Below are 21,250 nucleotides of genomic sequence, written 5' to 3'. Positions count from 1 at the left end.
AGCATGGTGTTTGATTACAGCACGCCACATAGTTCAATGACAATAAATAAACAGCAATTATCATTCTTTCCTAAGGCTACTTCCCACAGCTGCATTGTGTAACTAAAGTGTTGGCTGCTCTGGGACCAGCTTTCCATCACTGAAACAAAGCACGCCTCCGTTGACATGACGTGAAAACCTCAGGTCTTATCAACTCAAAGTATGAATCAAAGGATCAGACTTAGAGAAAAGTTGCTGGAGCTTTAACTTGACTTTAAAAAGCTAATAAATCAGCACTTCTTTTTAATTCTATCCTCTGGGGGGCAGGCGTTTTCTTGGCTTTGTTTGTGGGAATCCAGAAAGTGTTTACATCTAGCTGAGGCAACTATTCTTCTCATAACAGTTCACAATAATCACAGCATTAACTTAACCCTTAAGAAGTCTTTTAATATCATATACGTATCATAAAAGTCCTAATGACAAACAAATGTCAGCTTAATACTATACAGTACAAATTTTATTATTTTATTATTTTATTATTTTATTATGTTATTATTTTATTATTTTATTATGTTATTATGTTATTATGTTATTAGGTTATTATGTTATTATGTTATTATTTTATTATTTTATTATTTTATTATTTATATGTATATCATTTAAAACTATGTCTACCTGAAATAAGTTACAAAGCAAATTAGTGTAATATCTAATAGTATATCTCACTAATCATTCATTCATTCATTTTCTACCGCTTTTTCCTCACGAGCGTCGCGGGGGGTGTTGGACCCTATCCCAGCTGTCCGAACAGAATCACTAATCCCTCATTTATCGCAATTAATAAATAAATGAAGTGAGAGCATAGAAAACCCATTTACGACCATCTGTATAAATTTTTTTATGTTGTTAGAGCCCTTTAGACAGGAACTAACACCCCTATAGTCACATTCATACTTGTATTCCCAATAAAAAAGTAAATAAACCATTTAAGACATGAATAAGACCTGTGCTTGTGTCACTTTAGTTGAAAATGTATTTCATCAATCCATCTAGAAGAATTATACTATATTTCCCAGGGTTAAGGCGTCTGAATTGTAAAGGTGGACCAGATCCAGCTCTGACAAGACATCCTCAAAAAATTAAATCGCTGCCAATAGGATAACAATACTGTAGTGCGCTTCCAAACCCCCCCTTCCCCTACTTCAATTCTTAGCTCTCACCTAGCAACAATGGAATAACATCAGCATCAATAGAGCAGAAACCTCTGCTATGACCAGACACTACATGGAAAGACTGGCTGCTTTGCAATCCCTCCAACCAGCCGACGGTTATGTCCTTAGAAACCATAACATAACAAGTTTCACATTAATATATGAAGTATAATGTCACATCCATGATGTTATGTCAAGTAAAAGAAGGCATTTTATTGTTATATCATGAGCTGTGAAAGTAGTGGCACACAGGAAAAGAGAGGGGCTACATGATCTGTTTAGAGAAGGATGTAGATAAACATTGACCACTGAAATAACTATCTTTGGAATCAAAGCAAATATGAGACTTGCAGACTGAGTGGGGGCTAAAATTCAATCACATTCATCATCTTTTGGCACCAAAAACATTATCACAAACTCAAGAGCCTTATCTGTCATTTTCAAGATCATAAATCACGCTTTTTTTTTCTTATTCATAGGAGCTTTTTTTTACAGGTATTTTCCACAAACATTTTACAGCAAACTATCCCCCAAAAACAAGAGCCTTTTGTGCATACTTGGTAGTGTTCTCAACACAATGTTTTGTTGCCCATAAAAGATTACATGCAGCTGTGGCATGCACAGAGCTATTTTAAGCTCGTTTTCCCACAATTAAGACCCGGAGACTGTTTTCTAGATTGAATGTGGTGATAGACCTCTGACTTTTTGTGTCATCAGGTTTTTACAGAGTGTGCATGCAAGGCTACTTTTTGGCTGTAAAACTAATTTGGGCTGGTGGTAAACATTTTGAAGGTGTCATGTTTATTTGGAGGGCGGCACGGCGGTCTGGTGGTTAGTGCGCAGACCTCACAGCTAGGAGACCAGGGTTCGGTCCCCGCCCTCGGCCATCTCTGTGTGGAGTTTGCATGTTCTCCCCGTGCATGCGTGGGTTTTCTCCGGGTACTCCGGTTTCCTCCCACATTCCAAAAACATGCTAGGTTAATTGGCCCCTCCAAATTGTCCATAGGTATGAATGTGAGTGTGAATGGTTGTTTGTCTATATGTGCCCTGTGATTGGCTGGCGACCAGTCCAGGGTGTACCCTGCCTCTCGCCCGAAGACAGCTGGGATAGGCTCCAGCACCCCCGCGACCCTCGTGAGGAAAAGCGGTAGAAAATGAATGAATGAATGAATGAATGTTTATTTGGAACCTCTTTAATGAATGCTCCTGGGCCCCCCCCCCCAGGAGTATAGTTGCAATACAAGCTATAGAATTCCAGGTTTCTTCATCCTCCAAATGGGCAAAGCAGAGGAACAGTTGATGCCTTTGCTCTGATTGACACAAACCAAAGCTGAAGCCCGATCTGATGACTTCAACAGATTGGGGCTAAACACTACGTGAACCCAGCCAGTCTACAGAGCTTGTCTGCATGGTTAATTAACAATGTTGAGAAGCAGATGTTCCAATGCAATTACAGCAATACGAACTCGCTGTTATAATAAACGTGGCCTGTCCTTAGTGGAGGAGCATGAAGCCCAAACCTGAACCTACTATGTGCAAGCTTATATTTTATAGCAGAGGTCTCAAACATGCGGCCCGTGGGCCAAATGTGGCCCGCAGGACACTAGTTTGAGGCCCCCGCCTTGATATGAAAGTTTAATGTTAGTGCGGCCCGCGCAAGTTTGATATGGATGCCGTTTGGTATCATGTACCCAGAAAAAATTATTATGTTTGATTAATGTTCATGTTAAAGGTTAAATAACTGTTAATAGTTATCCTCCCTATCCGTGTGGAAGTGGTAAGTTTTTGGCTATTTAAGTTTAAAGGAAATAACTTGAAGGCTACCGTTTAGGTTGCTAGCTCTCTAGCTTGCGAGTTAGCATGTGTCTCAAGACCCTGCAGTTGCGCAATATGTTGTAAATAAAAAAAGTATGAATGTGACTATAGTTGTGTTTTGTCATGTCTACAGGGCTCTAATAATGCTTTGTTAATTTTAATCTGAAAAAATTATTTGTCTACCCACCAACTATATGTGGTTTCTTAAGTTTTTATTATTTGCCGTTTCATTATTATTATTATATTTATTTATTTATTACTGATCGATTGATTTTCTTTATTCTTGATTTGTTTATTTATTTTTCATCTTATTTTGTGCAGAAAAAATAAAAATTAAGATATTTTGTATGTTTTATCAGAGCTTTTATTGTAGAAAATCGGAACCAAAGCACTGAAAAAGTTTGTATATTTTTCTGTTTTTAATAAATGCGTTGTTTTTTTTTGGACAACCTGATGCGGCCCAGCCTTGCCCAGACCCTAGCTCCAGTGGCCCCCAGGTAAACTGAGTTGGAGACCCCTGTTTTATAGTGTTTATAGAAGTCATCAGAGTTAAACATACTGCACAGTCGCTGTGGTTCTTACCTCTGTAAAGTTAGGCTCAGATTGCCGGAGCAGGATTTAATCTTGTTCTGGGCCTCGAGGTGGTTCATGCTGTCAGTGGAGATGCCATTTATGGACAGAATGATGTCTCCCACACTCATCTTGGCTTTGGCTGCTTTGCCTCCATCCGTCAGCTGCGGCAATGCATGCAAAAAAACAAAAAAATCAGGTTAAATGTGTGTTAATTTGCATTATTCTTGTAGAGAATGGAGCATAAGAGGTGTCACATGATGACCTAAATGTCTACACATCATTCAGCAGAAGATGACATTGTGACGTAGTGGCGTTATTCCGATTTCAAGAGCTCAGAAGGTAACAATAAACATAACCCAGGGCTATTCAACTCAACTATCCAGAATCCTCCCTTGACCGAGTTACTTTTATGATGCGCAGTGGTGTGAAAAAGTCTTTGCCCTTTTCTTGATTTCTTATTTTTTGCATGTTTGTCGCACTTAAATGTTTCAGATCATCAAACCACGGGGCATTCCTGGGAAGGTTCACCACTCTTCCATGTTTTCTCTATGTGTGGATAAGGGCTCTTACTGTGGTTTGCTGGAGTCCCAATATTTGGCTTTTTCACTTTTCACTTTTTCACACAGGGTCATGCAGGTTTGGATTTTTTTCCTACCTTAAAGGGGACCTATTATGCTAATTTTCCGACCCTTTGTATTGAGTTGTGGTCTCCTATAGAGCATTACGCACAATAGCCCGCACAGAAAACTTTTTAGATTTTGCAGAACCTGCACCTATTCCTTAGATTTGCGCCAAAACAATCAGTTTTAATTTATTCCAACCACGGCCCGCCTCCGGGCTTTAATTAGTCACAGTTCCCAAGTGCTTCCTACTATGAACCATATAAGGAAGTCTGCCCCCCTGTGACATCAAAAAGGGACAGTTTTACCACGCCTTTAAAAACAGAGCGTTTTGAGCCATCCCAAACTTCTTTCAGGGCTCACTTCCAAATGGTCAAACCTCATTATTTGAAACTGTGGCATTATTTAATACAAAAATACAACATTTTAATTTTTAAAAAATTGAAAAAGCATAATAGGTCCCCTTTAATAATGAAAAGTTTCATTTTTAACTTAAATATATTACATTTATATTTTTAACTAATATTTTTTCATCACGGTTTTACCCTCTTTGTCCTATGACCCATTAGTTAGGGAAAAAAACACATTCACTGCAGCGTAATGGTTTCCACTGGTGTGAAAATAAGAAGACAATGGGGCAAAAAGAATGCGTCCATTGTCTTCAACTGGACAATAGTGGAAAGGAGCTGGAAGGAATGAGGAAGTGACAGAAGTGGAGGCCAAAAACTTGTAGGGACAGTGAGTCATTTCTTTGGAGTCACACTTCCTGGGATGACTTGGCATGTCACAGAGAGTCTTAAAAGTGCAGGTTACGCAAGCGTCTGGGAAAAGCTGCTGAAGGTGCTACTAGATGTTTGCTGCCTAGGCGATCACAACGCCTCAACTGACTCAGTGCAGAGCTTTTATGGCGTCTGTCTTGACTCACTCACTCGCAATAAAAAAGCCTCTTTTGCGTCATAATGCACAGTGTCAAATCACCTTGGCATCTTACCGAAGCCTGGTTCAGGAAAAGCTCACAGTTAAAGCTGCAGACATTGGAATTGTTGGATTGTTTGCTCGCTATCCCGGCATTGGTGTGTTTGTGGCTTGTAAAACTAATGGAGAGTGACAAAGAATGTTTGCCCTGTTGGGACAATATTAAGTACAACTATATATGGTAAACTGTTTTTTCAATTGGATTAAACAGTTTATGTTCCATAATTTCTCATCCATGAGTGCCACCCGTATGGTAAGGAATGAATTAGAATTAGGATGTGTGTGTGTGTGGGGGGGGGGGGCGCTTTATAGTGTTTTATACAAGGGTTTAATAGCAAGTGTGTGGTGGACTTGCCAGGATCTCACAGGGAAGGCAAAAAAAAGCAAACACGAGTGTGATTTTGTTCAGTTGTGCATAAGATTCATTCATTCATTTTCTACCGCTTATCCTCACAAGGGTCACAGGGGTGCTGGAGCCTATCCCAGCTGTCTTCAGCCAAGAGGCGAGGACTGGTCGCCAGCCAATCACAGGGCACATACATATAGACAAACAACCATTCACACTCACATTCATACCTATGGACAATTTGGAGTCCCCAATTAACCTAGCATGTTTTTGGAATGTGGGAGTTAAACCGGAGTACCCGGAGAAAACCCATGCTTGCACAAGGAGAACATGCAAACTCCACACTGAGATGGCCGAGAGGGTGGAATTGAACTCGGATCTTGTGCATAAGATGCCATGGTTAATTTAAACAAAAACTAATCCAGGAGCTTGCCCACAGCCACAGCTGTTTATGTTTGTGCTTTTTGACCCAGTACTAAAGAGAGACCCTGATGGTTATTTGCTTTTATAGACCCCCACTCGGTAACTATACACAATTCAGCAGTTAACTGAATAGAGGTGTTAATTGGAGCATTTACACAAAGTTAAAGGCTGAGGGTAGTTTTTAGTTGAGGTTAACTTATTTTTACACAGAGTAAATGTTAAGAGGTAAGGATTCATGATGGCTACAGCTTCAACACCATATATTAAGATGCTCTGATCAATAGCAGATGATTTCCGTAAAAAATAAAAATCATGAAGAAAAGCTACAAGTGTATCTAACGTTCATGGGGTACGTAATAACTTTTGTGTCACTGAACAATTTACTCTGTGTCATCAATACACTAATGATGTCTTGTGTGTGGTTGTTTAATGAACATCAACACAGTGTGCCTAGCTTTAGGATGGTGACCAAAGGTTCAAACTGTTACAATTGTTGAAGTCAAACTTTATGCCTTATATAACGACAAATGAACACAAAATAGCATAAAGACTATGACCATGCTGGTAGGTAAACAACGTAGGGTAAAATGTAAATGTTGGCAGTCAGAAATAAAACACACATATTTGACAGCTCTAATAGTGATGAAAAATGTGATCTGAATTGATATCAGCCGATATAACTCATGGGTAATCGTAATCGGTAGCATAAAACCCTAAATCGAAGCATCCCTCCCCTGTACTGTAATGGATTATTTCTATTTCCATGATTTCCTATGGGAACAATCTTCCTAGAAGATATATAGAAGTTGCCAATCGAGGGTGTACCCGACCTCTCGCCCAAAGTCAGCTGGGATAGGCTCCAGCATACCCGTGTGATCCTAATAAGGATAAGCGGCATAGAAAAAGGAATGACGGATGGAAAGGCTTTGTGTCCAAATAGTTGAAGAGCCTGTCTCAAACTGTCCTTACATGAATGGGATGCCAGCCACATAATAGCTGCTTATTTTTTACTGCCGTGTAATGACAAGTTGTTCCATACTTCAGCAGGCATGTAAAAAGTCTTCTCTGTATGCCTGATTAATCCGAGGGCCTGATTTAAACCCTGTCGTGAAGCACAATACAGATGATTAAATTAGAAGTACAAAAAAAGAGGCTTCGATGTACTTAGTGTGTCCAAGCATGAAAAGAATATATGGTCCTGCTCGAGATGTGCAATAAAAAGAGCAAACAAGCCAGGACAGTTAACTTTAGATCATGAAATACAACCGTAGAATAATAATAGAATCCCTCTGTTTGCAGTGTCTACTTAGAAAAAAAAAACAGACGGAGCTGTATTTTCAACCCACGTTGCACAGGGACAGTTTGACACAACAAACAGGAAACAGACTCGAACGAAAGTGCTTCCTTGAAGTCATCGGACAAACAGTATAAATGGATTATTTGGAATGCAGCTAATCTTCCCCCGCTGTGTAACTTCCTGCCCCCTGCCAGTAACAAGTGCGGCGTTAAGGAAGGACGGGTTGTGGCCATCTCCCACATGAGAGGTCGTGTAGCAGGAAGTGTTTGGCGATAAAGCCTCACATGTGTCAACTTGTCTGAGAGGGTTGACCTTATATGGAAGAGGCCCTGAGACTAACATGATGTCATCACTGCCGTCAGAAACTGAGCAGGTTGACTCGTTGCAGTTGCATCAGAGCAGGATTCCTAATACAATGTTTCTGACAAAATACTTTATGAAGAAAATACTTACTTATTTTTAACAATAATGTCTATTTACTTATTGATTCATGTAAATATACCCTCTATTTTTCATTTATTTGGATTGTTTCATGGTTGAATATGGTCTACTAGTACTAAAAATAAATATGCATATGTAAGTAAATTTTATGTATTCATGGTCGAAATTAAGCATTTTCAAGCATAAAAATACTAATACAGGGCATTCAAAAGATGTGACAGGAAGTGCACTCACTACAGCATAACCTGTGTCTTTAAGAAGCCTTAGAGAGTGGCCTACAGCAGCTCCTGTGTTCACTGCATGTGTTCTCTGCTTGTTAATATGATTGACTCCATAACCACAGACATCAGCATTAGAGTAGTATTCTACACAAGGTGACTAGGTGTCAGTAACATTACGACAATAGGAAATTGGCTGTCAATGCTAATGAGGGAATCTAACTTATCTTATTTATGGCTAAGATGTATTTATTGCCTACTATTAGGTTTACTATATTGGGTAATACAAGTGTAAAGGTGACTATAGGGGTGTTATTTCATGGCCACAGGTCTCTAATAATGTGAAGTTCATAAAGAGTTTTTCTAATTTATATTCATTCATTCATTCATTCATTTTCTACCGCTTTTTCCTCACGAGGGTCGCAGGGGGTGCTGGAGCCTATCCCAGCTGTCTTCGGTTGAGAGGCGGACTGGTCGCCAGCCAATCACAGGGCACATATAGACAAACAACCATTCACACTCACATTCATACCGATGGACAATTTGGAGTCACCAATTAACCTAGCATGTTTTTGGAATGTGGGAGGAAACCGGAGTACCCGGAAAAAACCCACGCATGCACAGGGAGAACACGCAAACTCCACACAGAGATGGCCGAGGGTGGAATTGAACCTTGGTCTCCTAGCTGTGAGGTCTGAGCGCTAACCACTCGACCGCCGTGCAGTCAAGAGTTTTTCTAATTTAATTTATATATATTTATATATTATATTGATTATTATATTGATTATATATTTATTAATACTGAATCATACTTTGCAAGGGATGACTGTATAGCTCATATTTTATAACCTATCACACATGAATGCACTCCAAAAATGAGCCTTGAAAATGCCATATTCTTTGGTGGTTAAGGTTCACGTTGACTAAATACAGTGCATTACTTTCCATACAACATTCCCACGGGAACAGGTTACTGTGTCTCCTGCACGCCTCCAACCTGCACAGATTACATTTATCTTGCAGAATGTCACATCTTATCTGCAAGGACTGTTGGGTACATTAATGAAGAGGCAGAGAACAACAATTCAGAGGGCACCAAATAAGTTACAGCATTCAAACATCCCAATTAAGAGCTCAGGAACGGAGGTTGTCATGGTTTGACGGCAGCCTCTTATTACTTCAAATGAGGCCCCTTGGAAAAGCCGCCATGCCTAACCAACCTTAACAGGAGCGCTTAGTCAAATCGCCATGACAACACAAACAAAACAACACAAAAGCACCACGACCCTGTGCTCAACACTGAATGCTCTGTAGTCAGGTCAGAAGCAACCCAGAGTCTGTATGAAAAGACTTTGAGTGCACGTCTAGAATACTGTTTCCCATGATGTTCCTCTTTGACGGAGCACGGACTGCAATTAAATGAAAAATAGTTAATTGAATTTATCTCCTGCCAGGTTAAACTTCTTGTTATGTTAGCTAGTGAGCTATGATAGTCGGTGTCTTCTCACTACAACCTCATGTTGACAGACAGACGACTGTAGTTTTTCTATTTATAGACACCAGAGTTGTTGGACTGTGTGCAAATTAAGCCTGTAAATTACCATACATAAAATCGAGCAAAGATGTTGAACATCTGTAGCAGCTGCGAGGATTTCAAATGTCTCACCCTGGCTTCCACCCCGCAAACAACCACATCAATAGCAAAGCCATGTCACAACGCTCCAGGCCACATTCAAGTTTAGCTTCATTCACTTGGCCGCTGATTGGAAGAACACTTGGAATTTGCTTTTCATCCTTCCTAAACACTGCAATCCCAGTGGGAAATGAAGGATGGATGCGTAAACCTATCATCTAGAGACAACACAAGGGAATAGTATTGACTGTAGGCATGACAGTTACCTTGTGTTGGCAACTATTTAGGGGTCTCAAACACGCAGACCGCGGGCCAAATGTGGCCCGCAGGACACTAGTTTGAGGCCCCCGCCCTGATATGAAAGTTGAATGTTAGTGCGGCCCGCGCAAGTTTGATATGGATGCTGTATGGTATCATGTACCCAGAAAAAATTATTACGTTTGATTAATGTTCATGTTAAAGGTTAAATAACTGTTAATAGTTATCCTCCCTATCCGTGTGGAAGTGGTAAGTTTTTGGCTTTTTAAGTATAAAGGAAATAACTTGAAGGCTACCGTTTAGGTCGCTAGCTCTCTAGCTTGCGAGTTAGCATGTGTCTCAAGACCCTGCAGTTGCGCAATATGTTGTAAATAAAAAGAGTATAAATGTGACTATAGTCGTGTTTTGTCATGTCTACAGGGCTCTAATAATGCTTTGTTAATTTTAATCTGAAAAAAATAAATTTGTCTACCCACCAACTATATGTGGTTTCTTAAGTTTTTATTATTTGTCGTTTTATTATTATTATTATATTTATTTATTTATTACTGATTGATTGATTTTCTTTAGTCTTGATTTGTTTATTAATTTTTCATCTTATTTTGTGTAGAAAAATAAAAAGTAAGTAAGTAAAGTAAGGATATCCAACTTTCATTTCTATAGTATTGAGAAGATATACTGCTGCTCACTCACTATGGTAAGATACTGTACATCCTTCTGTTGCACAGATTGAAAGCAGATGCCTTCAACATAACTTTGGACACCAAGCAGATCACATTGAGATACCACTAAATATGCACTAGTAGAGATTACATAAGTAAGTATTATTAATAGGTAGTAGAAATAATGGTAATAAAAATGTATAAAAACAAAGATCGATTTGCCAAGTTTCTAAGAAAAGCCACGCTCCATGTAAACCACATTAACAGATTTCAAGACAACTATGCAGTCTGGCAGTGTTGCAAAAACACACAGGCTATTTATTTCAATGCTTTCCTCCTCCAGATTTTTTTACAGCTCGAGCCAAGGGGTTAAATGTTGTTGTCATACCCGATTTTGTTCAGTTTAAAGGGCCTCACAAGCTCCAAATCTCGATAATACCCCATGACCGTAACGGTCTAGTCACTTCACTGCACATCAGAAGGGGCACCATTGGTAAGAGATACATTATTCTTTATGTTTACTTGTGTTCTCACTCTTAAAAAGAGCAAAGTACTCAGACAGTCGCTGTGCTGGAGCCTATCCCAGTTGTCTTTGGGCGAGAGGCGGGGTACACCCTGGACTGGTGGCCAGCCAATCACAGGGCACATATAGACAAACAACCATTCACACTCACATTCATACCTATGGACAATTTGGAGTCGCCAGTTAACCTAGCATGTTTTTGGAATGTGGGAGGAAAAACTGGAGTACCCGGAGAAAACCCACGTATGCAAACTCCACACAGAGATGGCCGAGGGTGGAATTGAACCCTGGTCTCCTAGCTGTGCGCAAACCACTTGACCGCTGTGCCGCCCTACTCAGACAGTATTAATGCTAAATATGACAACAATATTTGAAAGTGCATGCAGAGGAGTTAATAAAAATATATCTATCCAAAGGTTGCCTACAGCCACAGCTGTAAATTTCAAGGTTTTCTGACCTGGAACTAATGAGAGGCAGTAATTTGCTTTTATAAGCCACACAGTTAGCATTAGAGGCATGAATCGGAGCCTTGACAGTAGACAGTATAATACACCCCCACCATAATGACGTCCATAAGTCATCCATCCAATAGCGAGTTTAACAGTCGTATTCATAAACTGAATGCACACATGTTTATCATCAATGCATTGGAAACCACAATGATGTCCTGTCAAGTTGTGACACGTATCACATATGTTGTGTGCTATGTGCTCCATACCTCGAGGTCAACTATACAGCGTCTTGGTACCCTCCTGTGGTTGTCTTGTACGTCATTTATTCGACATAATCAAGCGTGGTGGATGACATCATCACTCTGGTCTAACCCAGGCAAAGAAGTTGAAATAGTTGAAGTATTCCATTTTACATCGTGGGTGTTTCCTGAAGCATGAAATAAGCGTTGCGGTCCAAGCTGCAATTTTTTACTCACTCATCAGGCGGTGGAAGTAAATAAAGGTTTAACATATCAATGGCAGATGTTTCCGTGTGTCTGTTACATACGATAATCTCCCTTTCTGGATAGTGAAGTCACTCATCTCACATTATAACTTTCATTTTCAATGATATTCAACAGTCTACGTTAGGTGGCAAAGTATTATTAAAATTAGGGATATCTGATATTGGCTTATTTACCGAAAACCGATATGCCGATAATGTCCAACCCTCAATTTCAGATACTGATATCAGCTGATACCGATATCTGTAACATGATGTATACAGCATTTTTTTTCGCTGCAGTGCGTTTAAGTGGTTAGCATGCAGGCCTCACAGCTAGGAGACCCAAGTTCAATTCCACCCTCGGCCATCTCTGTGTGGAGTTTGCATGTTCTCCCCGTGCATGTGTGGGGTTTTTTCCGGGTACACCAGTTTCCTCCCACATTCCAAAAACATGCTAGGTTAATTGGCCACTCCAAATTGTCCATAGGTATGAATGTGAGTGTGAATGGTTGTTTGTCTATATGTGCCCTGTGATTGGCTGGCCACCAGTCCCCGCCTCTCGCCCGAAGACAGCTGGGATAGGCTCCAGCACCCCCCGCGACCCTCGTGAGGAAAAGCGGTAGAAAATGAATGAATGATTGAAAAACGGCTGCACAAGGCCTCACAGGTAGGAGACCCAAGTTCAATTCCACCCTCGGCCATGGCTTTTCTCCGGGTACTCCGGTTTCCTCCCACATTCCAAAAACATGCTAGGTTAATTGGCCACTCCAAATTGTCCATAGGTATGAATGTGAGTGTGAATGGTTGTTTGTCTATATGTGCCCTGTGATTGGCTGGCCACCAGTCCAGGGTGTACCCCGCCTCTCGCCCGAAGACAGCTGGGATAGGCTCCAGCACCCTTCGCGACCCTCGTGAGGAAAAGCAGGAGAAAATGAATGAATGATTGAAAAACGGCTGCACAAGGCCTCACAGGTAGGAGTAATACTAGTAATACAAGTAATACTACAACTATTTGGGAAACATACAGTATGTGGTTAGAGCTGGCAACTCAGCCGACTCGTGTTATTTTTAAGCCACCCCTTGGTAAACCATGACATGTCCAATCCCTGGAAATATCACAGCCAGGAGTCAAGTTCTTGACAACTCATAACAGTTTTGAGTCTTTAGTACGTACAAGTACTACATCCCTTACATTTGAACAAATGTCTACATGGTGAATATTTCATTCATTCAGATCTAGGATGTGTTATTTTAGTGTTCCTTTAGTGTTGCAGCAGTGTAGTATCGTACCGTAACTTCTACTGAGATATGCATGACATGCATGGTGACAACAGCATGTCCGACATTCCATGTTTATAATGGTGACAGGACATAAATAGACCAAGCTGATATGCAGCCCTCAGTAACAATGTCACCACACAGATGTTAAGCAACAGCACGGCTATGTGTTGTAATCAATGCGAGCAACAAATAACAACCTCTGGACCGTGACGCGGAGATGACAACTTCATAACAGGAAGCACTAAATAACACTGCTCATTCCGCACCCGGAATATTGAGAGTGTAGCGATGCACAGGCAGCCTATTTCTCTCCCAATATTCATTCATTCATTCATTTTCTACCGCTTTTTCCTCACGAGGGTCGCGGGGTGTGCTGGAGCCTATCCCAGCTGTCTAACCCTGGACTGGTCGCCAGCCAATCACAGTGCACATATAGACAAACAACCATTCACACTCACATTCATACCTATGGACAATTTGGAGTCGCCAATTAACCTAGCATGTTTTTGGAATGTGGGAGGAAACCGGAGTACCCGGAGAAAAGCCACGCATGCACAGGGAGAACATGCAAACTCCACACAGAGATGGCCGAGGGTCTCCCTGGTCTCCTAGTTGTGAGGTCTGCGCTCTCCCAATATTATGGATCTAAAATCATGAGGCTTTATGTTACGAATAGTTATTACACAACCACCACAGCTTTCTAAAGTTTCCATCATATGGCAAATTCCAGGCCAGATTTTCCAGTGGAGACGGGTACTTAGCGATGATATCCCTCATTTCAATGTCCAAAACCAAAGCGGTTTCCAAGTGTACAGAAGCTATAGGTGGAAGGGTTAGGTGGGCCTAGCATACTTGTTTGTTTTACTAAAATGAGCACACAGGACATGACGAGTGGTTGAGAAGTCATAGCAAGGATGGGCAGCATGCCAAGGCCGTGGCTGTCATGGCGGAAGTGTATTCTCTCACTCACCCGTGAAACAGTGAGGGGAAGACCAAAGTCCTTTCCTCCTTGTAGCCTGAAGCCCCATGGAGCTGAACCAGCCAGGGTGACGCTGTAGCTCATGATTCACCTAGAGACACAAAATATATATCTTATTAGTAAATACGCATGAAACACGGGCATGAATATAGACGCTGGTGTGGCACCCGCAGACGCCGATTGTGGTACATTCCTTCCTCTTAACTTAACAGCGAGTACAGATGATCAACTAAAAACGCACCTCTTTAAATATGTTTTTAATGTCTAACTTTTTATATCTGACTGCTGTGATCCGCCCCGCTTTTTCTCATATTTGAGCTGTTTATTAACGAATGAATGTTGTATTTTAATGTATTTTTTACTCAGTTTACTTGCTTTTATTCAACTCCATTCTTCTGTAAAGTGTCTGAGTATTTTGAAAAGTGCTATACAAATAAAATGTATTCATTCATTCATTTTCTACCGCTTTTCCTCACGAGGGTCGCGGGGGGTGCTGGAGCCTATCCCAGCTGTCTTTGGGCGAGAGGCGGGGTACACCCTGGACTGGTCGCCAGCCAATCACAGGGCACATATAGACCAAATAAAATGTATTATTATTATTATCAGCAGTGGTTATGTCTACCTCTGCATGCGCTTTACAATGTTGCTACTCGGCTACTGATATGAAACCAAGTATACTGTTGTTGCCAGTGAAATCATCAGCAGTACAACATTGATTCTGTTGGTGCTGAAGACATAAATTACTCAAGCTTACCAATGATGAGTAAGAAATTGAATTGTCGATTTAAGGACAGAAGACATATTAGAGCTTAGAGCAACTTCATGTTTCACCAGGGTGGAAACGTTGCATGTATAGAAAAAGCATGCAAATGAAAAGGGACACTTCCAAATGTGAGACACATGTGCAATATTTCATGCACAATTAAGCCCTGCTCGAAATTGCATGAGCCACAGTGCACAATTTCAGACAAACCACAGCTCCGGTGGAACTAGATGACCTTTGACCTGCCTAACAGAAAGGGTGGAAGCTGACATGAAAACATGACATCAAAGGCCGGGTCATTAGCGCTACATATCACACACAGCACAGTGCAATTACATGGAAAAGCGGGAATGCTGGGTCATGTTTTCACCTTTAAAAGAGAAAACTAACAACCGGATGAAGCAGAATAACAAACAGGATTATAGTGGGGCTAAATAAACTGACTTTGATGGATTTCAAGGGTTCATTGTTAGGGGACTTCCAGGTGATGACAGAAGTTTGAATGTTAGCATTCACGTCTGGCTTTTAGGAGAGGGAGACTTAACTTTGGCCGCCCCGAAAACTGGGGAATGCGACTTAATAAACGGACCTTTCAATATCTGCTGTGAAAGGAAGCTGAAAGATATATCAAGTTACTCCTACAGGCTGCATGGTGAAGAGTGGTTAGCACGCAGGCCTCACACCTCGGAGACCCGAGTTCAATTCCACCCTCGGCCATCTCTGTGTGGAGTTTGCATGTTCTCCCCGTGCATGCGTGGGTTTTCTCCGGGTACTCCGGTTTCCTCCCACATTCCCAAAACATGCTAGGTTAATTGGCCACTCCAAATTGTCCATAGGTATGAATGTGAGTGGGAATGGTTGTTTGTCTATATGTGCCCTGTGATTGGCTGGCCACCAGTCCAGGGTGTACCCCCGCCTCTCGCCCAAAGACAGCTGGGATAGGCTCCAGCACCCCCATGACCCTTGTGAGGATAAGTGGTAGAAAATGAATGAATGAATGAGTTCTCCTCCTATTTTGTGTGGAAGTGGTAACTTTTTGGCTTCTTATTTTCTCTTTCCCCAACCCTTGGCCATCTTTGTATGGAGTTTGCATGTTCTCCCCGTGCATGCGTGGGTTTTCTCCGGGTACTCCGGTTTCCTCCCACATTCCAAAAACATGCTAGGTTAATTGGCGACTCCAAATTGTCTATAGGTATGAATGCGAGTGTGAATGGTTGTTTGTCTATATGTGCCCTGTGATTGGCTGGCGACCAGTCCAGGGTGTACCTCGCCTCTCGCCCGAAGACAGCTGGGATAGGCTCCAGCACCCCTGTGACCCCCTTGAGGGTAAGCAGTAGAAAATGAATGAAGTTGTCACACATCCATCCATTTTCTATCGTAGGTATGCTGGAGCCTACCCCAGCTGTCAACATTTATCAACATCTCTCAGCAATCCCCAAGACATGGAAAAGGGGTATGGTTAAACCAGCTCTGCTTCTTCCCACTCCTTTTCAGACACACTGAATTTCCAACCATAAACATGTAATATGATGTCAGCCCTACACACGTGAAATAAAAAATATGAACATTTTCAGGGAGCACACATAAGATAAACAATTCATGAGTCATAATGCCTTGTCGTCTCTAAAATGCCACGTCCCTCTCACGGTCACAGCACCACCTGTTGTGGACTATCACTGGTTACTTGGACAGGCCGGTCTGGACGGCCCACAGGTACTTTCAAGTGGTCGGCGGTGAAACTAAATCATGTGCGAAAGTTACAGCGAGGATGTGAACACCTGGGAAGCACGGCGCTTCTATTTATACTGCACGCTTTCACCATCAAAATAGTCACACGTGAACACACGCATACATAACGTACGAGGCCATATTGAGACACGGGCGAACAGAAGACACCTGTCTCCATCTTTAAGGTGACTTTCAGCTAAAGCAAAACAAGGTCCAAGTCCACTTCCTTTTGGTGGCTTGAGCTCACAAACAAATGCTTCGGAATTTGTTGGTAGACAGCAGAATTCATGGTTCCATATATCACAGCAAGTCAGCAAAACAGTCCCAGACCATCACATTACCACCACCATATTTTACTTTTGGTATGATGTTCTTTTTCTGAAATGTGGCTTTTTACGCCAGATGTAATTGAACCAAAAGTTCATCCAAGAAGTTTTTGTGTTTTCCCAAAAGATCTTGGGGGTCTTCTGGAAAAATGAAGACATATTGTCCGCTAATAATTTATAGTTTCATTTTAAAATTTCATTTTGTGTTCAGTTGTAGTAATATTAATACTAATGCTAATATTAAGATTTGTTTGATGATCTGAACGTTTCAGGAACACTTTTTTGACACCACTTTATATTCACGTAATGGTAACGGTTTACTCCCGTCATTGGAGACTATAAATTGTCCATAGGAGTGGCTGGCGACCAGTGCAAAGTGTATCACACCTCTTGCCCGAAGCCATCTGGGATAAGCTCCAGCTTAGCATGCTTACCATAATGAAGACAAGCAGCATAGAAAATGGATGGATGGTAATTTATTTCATGATACGTGTATCAAAAAATGTTATAGACTGCAATGAAATCCATTAAATAACTCTGTCAGAGCCACCAATCAATCATGCAGCAACCTGCAGTTCAATCAATATTTTATCTTGCTTACTTTCAACACTGACCACAACATTTATTGCTGTTATCACTGTTGTCAGCACTTATGATTAGTCATGGTTACAATACAACTATGGGAGTTATCCACATTTGTATTGCGTTTCCTTTGCCCACGGGGATATGAGGTACTTGACATCTTGATAAGCAGTAAATTGTAGAATATCACATCATGCTCTTAAATCACGCTGAACCCACATATCATTGTACTTACTCCCTAATATGGACAAGACAAACATTGCGCTCTTGTCCCTGCTTGTTTTGCAATCCCACATGATTTCATGCGTAGACATGAGCGGCCGCACCTTATGAGAGAGTGCAGAGCACCATGCGGGAGAGTTCAAGTTGGCTTCTGGCAAAGCTCCACTTTCAGCCTTATCTGTCCGAATAGCACTTCATATATTTCAGCACGTTCACACCCAGAAAAACAAGAGATTAAAACAATTCCTTCAGCATTCACAGCCTCGCACATTAACACGAGCTCGTACAACTGTCACTTACTAATATTTATATACTTTCAGTACACATTTACGTATACGGTACAGCCATACTATTCTGTATTGGACCTTTGAAGAAGAGGCGGGAGCATCATCAGATGAGCTAAGACGAACAGAAACTCTGTCATCCTCTGTGGGCCGAGACCAGTAGCTATGATAGCTCCATAGCACAGAAATGGCTAAATAAACTAAAACACAAATACAAGGCACAAGAAGCATTCATATTGTGAATGTAGTATTCTACATTGGCCAGTAGGTGTCAGTAATTGTTCGGTGAGACAAGCACCAGGTGTGATCGCCAGAACAGGCATTTTATACACGTTTAAATTAACTCACAAGAAAAGCACAATAAAAATAATAATAATAATAATAATCCTAAAACTGTTGGGGCCATAACCCAACACAAGCTAAAACTCAACTCTGAACCTCCGATGTCACTTCCTGTCCTCCACACATCTGTCCGCCTCCCACTAAGATCTACTAGGGAATATATTTACCGTGACACAACATAAGTAGGAGTTTTATTTCGGTCTTAAAGGCTTATTTACGTTTATTATGTATACTTTATTGGGCAATGCAAGTGTAAAGCCATCATTACAATACATTGATGAGAAAACAGCCACCGCAGGAAGTACACCGTACAGGAAAAAAACAACAAGAAATCTTATTTGTCTAATCAATCTTATTTTCGATGATTATATGGACTATATTGAGTAATGTAGTAAATCATAAGGCTCTTAATTTGTCGCTGTTTTATTTCGGTCTTAAAGGCTTATTTATGTTTATTATGTATACTATATTGGGCAATGCAAGTGTAAAGCCATCATTACAATACATTGATGAGAAAACAGCCACCGTAGGAAGTACACCGTCCAGACAAAAACAACAAGAAATCTTATTTGTCTAATTGATCTTATTTTCTCTGATTATATGGACTATATTGAGTAATGTAGTAAATGATAAGGCTCTTAATTTGTCGCCGTAATGCACAGAATAGAGAAAGATTGTTTTCCTTTAACTTAAATTTCAAAATGAACCCCGAGTAGGACAGTGTTTTTGACAGGTACTCAAACATGGGTTGGCTGTGTTGAATGTAAATACCAATCACAGACGCGACCTCAATGCCCTTTCTACTGCATGTGGCAAATTCACAGCAGTGGCAAACCTCATTTCTTTCAGGAAGTCTTTAGGTACTCATAGAAGGGGAAAAAAAACATTTTTTTGAGTTTCGGCAGCTATTAAAAGCATGATTCTTAGACGTCATGCACATTCCACAACACGTCAGGTGGCAATGTTGCCCAGTTACGTCATTCCATGTCCTCACTGAGTTCATTTACAACTGCGAAAAGAAAAAAAAATAACAATAATAGGCATGTACTTGGAATTTTATGTGTCAACGCCTTACCTGGTCATGTTAGACTACAAACCGTCAACAAAGAGTTTTGGCAGTGATATGTGTTTATTATTATATGCGGCTAGGCATATTTGTGCCAATAGGACTGCATGTTCTAACCTGAATTTACAAGACACACCGATAACACACATATAATTATAACAAATATGACAAATTCTTGTGCAGAAATTATACTAGCTGTCTGCGTATTTAAATATTTGGTGCGTATCAGTGTGGATGGAGCCTTGACACTGACAGGACTTGCCTTCAAAACACATTTAAATGGAATTAAATACATAATGAAGGCCAATTTTGTGCACTCTCCCAGAGCCATACACTTGTAGCCACACCCCACTTAGAAGAGTCATGAGAAAGTAATAATTAGTTTACTTGTTTACACTACACTAGCGTTTATAGTACTAAAGAAGAGCTAACAATCAAGGTTCTTAAATTACAGACTAAAACTGTTAACTTCTCATTGTTTTCTCCTTAAACGGATTAATAATATTAAATATACGTATTTGAAAACAGCATGTGGTTAAAAGTCATTCAATATATTTGTGGTGAAGACTCAGCATGAAGCACCGGGCAAAGCGACACGAGCGTACGGCCTCTCCCCCGAGTAGGGTTGACGTTCCCGGCTTACCTTGCCTTGCGAAGACGCTCTCTGCCGGTGCTCGAGAGTGGGGGAGACGCGGTGTCGGTAGCTTCTCAGCTCTGGAGAGCCTGAGCGGAACTGGAACTTCCGCAAGTAAGCCTACGGGTAGGAGGGCGCACAAGCAGTGAGAGAGAAAGAGAGCGAGATATAGAGAGAGAGAGAACGAAAGAGAAAGAGCGATAGTGGCCCCGAACAGCAGTTACAAGCTTCGGCTTGTTTTACAGGGTGAATAAGCAGGTGAGTCTTCCAAGCGCCGCCATTGTTGTTTGAGGACTTCCGCTGACATTGAAGTGTTAGCTATTGCCATAAGTCAGTTGTACAAATAAGCACTAGCTTCTCATGCTATTAAATGTTGTTTTTTTTAACACGAATATCATTAATATTTCTTTTGTCAACAGCGTGTTATTTTTTCGTAATTCTTAAGTTAATCTTCAACACTACGATTTGTCATAAAACATTTTTATAAGTAACCAAAAGGTGCCTCTTTATAAATGACTATATTTTTGGACATCACCGTTGAATATATACCACTGCTGGTACGCGGACTCCATCTAGTGGTAGTCAATAATACTACACACAACAAATCATCTTTATTATTAGTGACTTCCACATATGAAAGAATTGCGCAAATACAAATGTATGAAACAAAGATATGCTAAAAAATTTAATTAATTAATCGTGAATGCACATTTGGGTTTCCCAGCATTCCTTGTGGGTTTATAAGTTTCTATGAAGAGTGTTGTTTTGCATGTATATTCGTGTTTTGATGCTAACGTATGCTAACGTAGTCCGTGTGGTAGACATGTACTTCTTATTTTTGGTTGCACACAATACTGATACATACGCGGGGACATACTGCAGTTTCTTCTACCTGAACTCTTTATGTATAAAAATGCTGCTTTTATTAGTTTATATAATGAGTCTCTTATACATATTTATATAGTAAAGTTATTAATGTTTAATTATATCGAAAATATCACGTGGTTTCCAATTGTTTATACATGCACGAGTATGCCCTCTACTGGTCATCTGAGGAAGTGAATGTATATGATGAAATGTAAAATGATGTCTTCTTTCTTTCACATAAAATCTATAGCTTTGATTATTAGTAT

At 40.6% G+C, this 21,250-nt stretch overlaps 1 protein-coding gene across 3 annotated transcripts in view; it reads right to left on the bottom strand.

Moving 5' to 3' along the window:
• The window catches only part of pdlim5b (PDZ and LIM domain 5b), a 38,047-nt gene extending 17,641 nt beyond the window's left edge, over positions 1 to 20,406 (bottom strand). The window contains exons 1-3 of one of the 3 annotated variants that reach the window (XM_058055003.1): positions 20,127 to 20,406; positions 14,162 to 14,261; positions 3,588 to 3,739 (exon numbers count right to left, since the gene is read on the bottom strand). In XM_058055003.1, the coding sequence (XP_057910986.1) occupies positions 3,588 to 3,739; positions 14,162 to 14,254 (245 nt within the window). In that variant the 5' untranslated portion in view covers positions 14,255 to 14,261; positions 20,127 to 20,406. The remainder of the gene's footprint in view (positions 1 to 3,587; positions 3,740 to 14,161; positions 14,262 to 20,126) is intronic. The other 2 variants (XM_058055012.1, XM_058054994.1) reach the window with 2 other exon arrangements.
• Positions 20,407 to 21,250: the final 844 nt, after the last annotated feature.

The sequence above is a fragment of the Doryrhamphus excisus genome, chromosome 2 (assembly GCF_030265055.1).
Source record: "Doryrhamphus excisus isolate RoL2022-K1 chromosome 2, RoL_Dexc_1.0, whole genome shotgun sequence".
Lineage (NCBI taxonomy): Eukaryota > Metazoa > Chordata > Actinopteri > Syngnathiformes > Syngnathidae > Doryrhamphus > Doryrhamphus excisus.
This window is presented reverse-complemented; position numbering and strand designations above follow the sequence as displayed.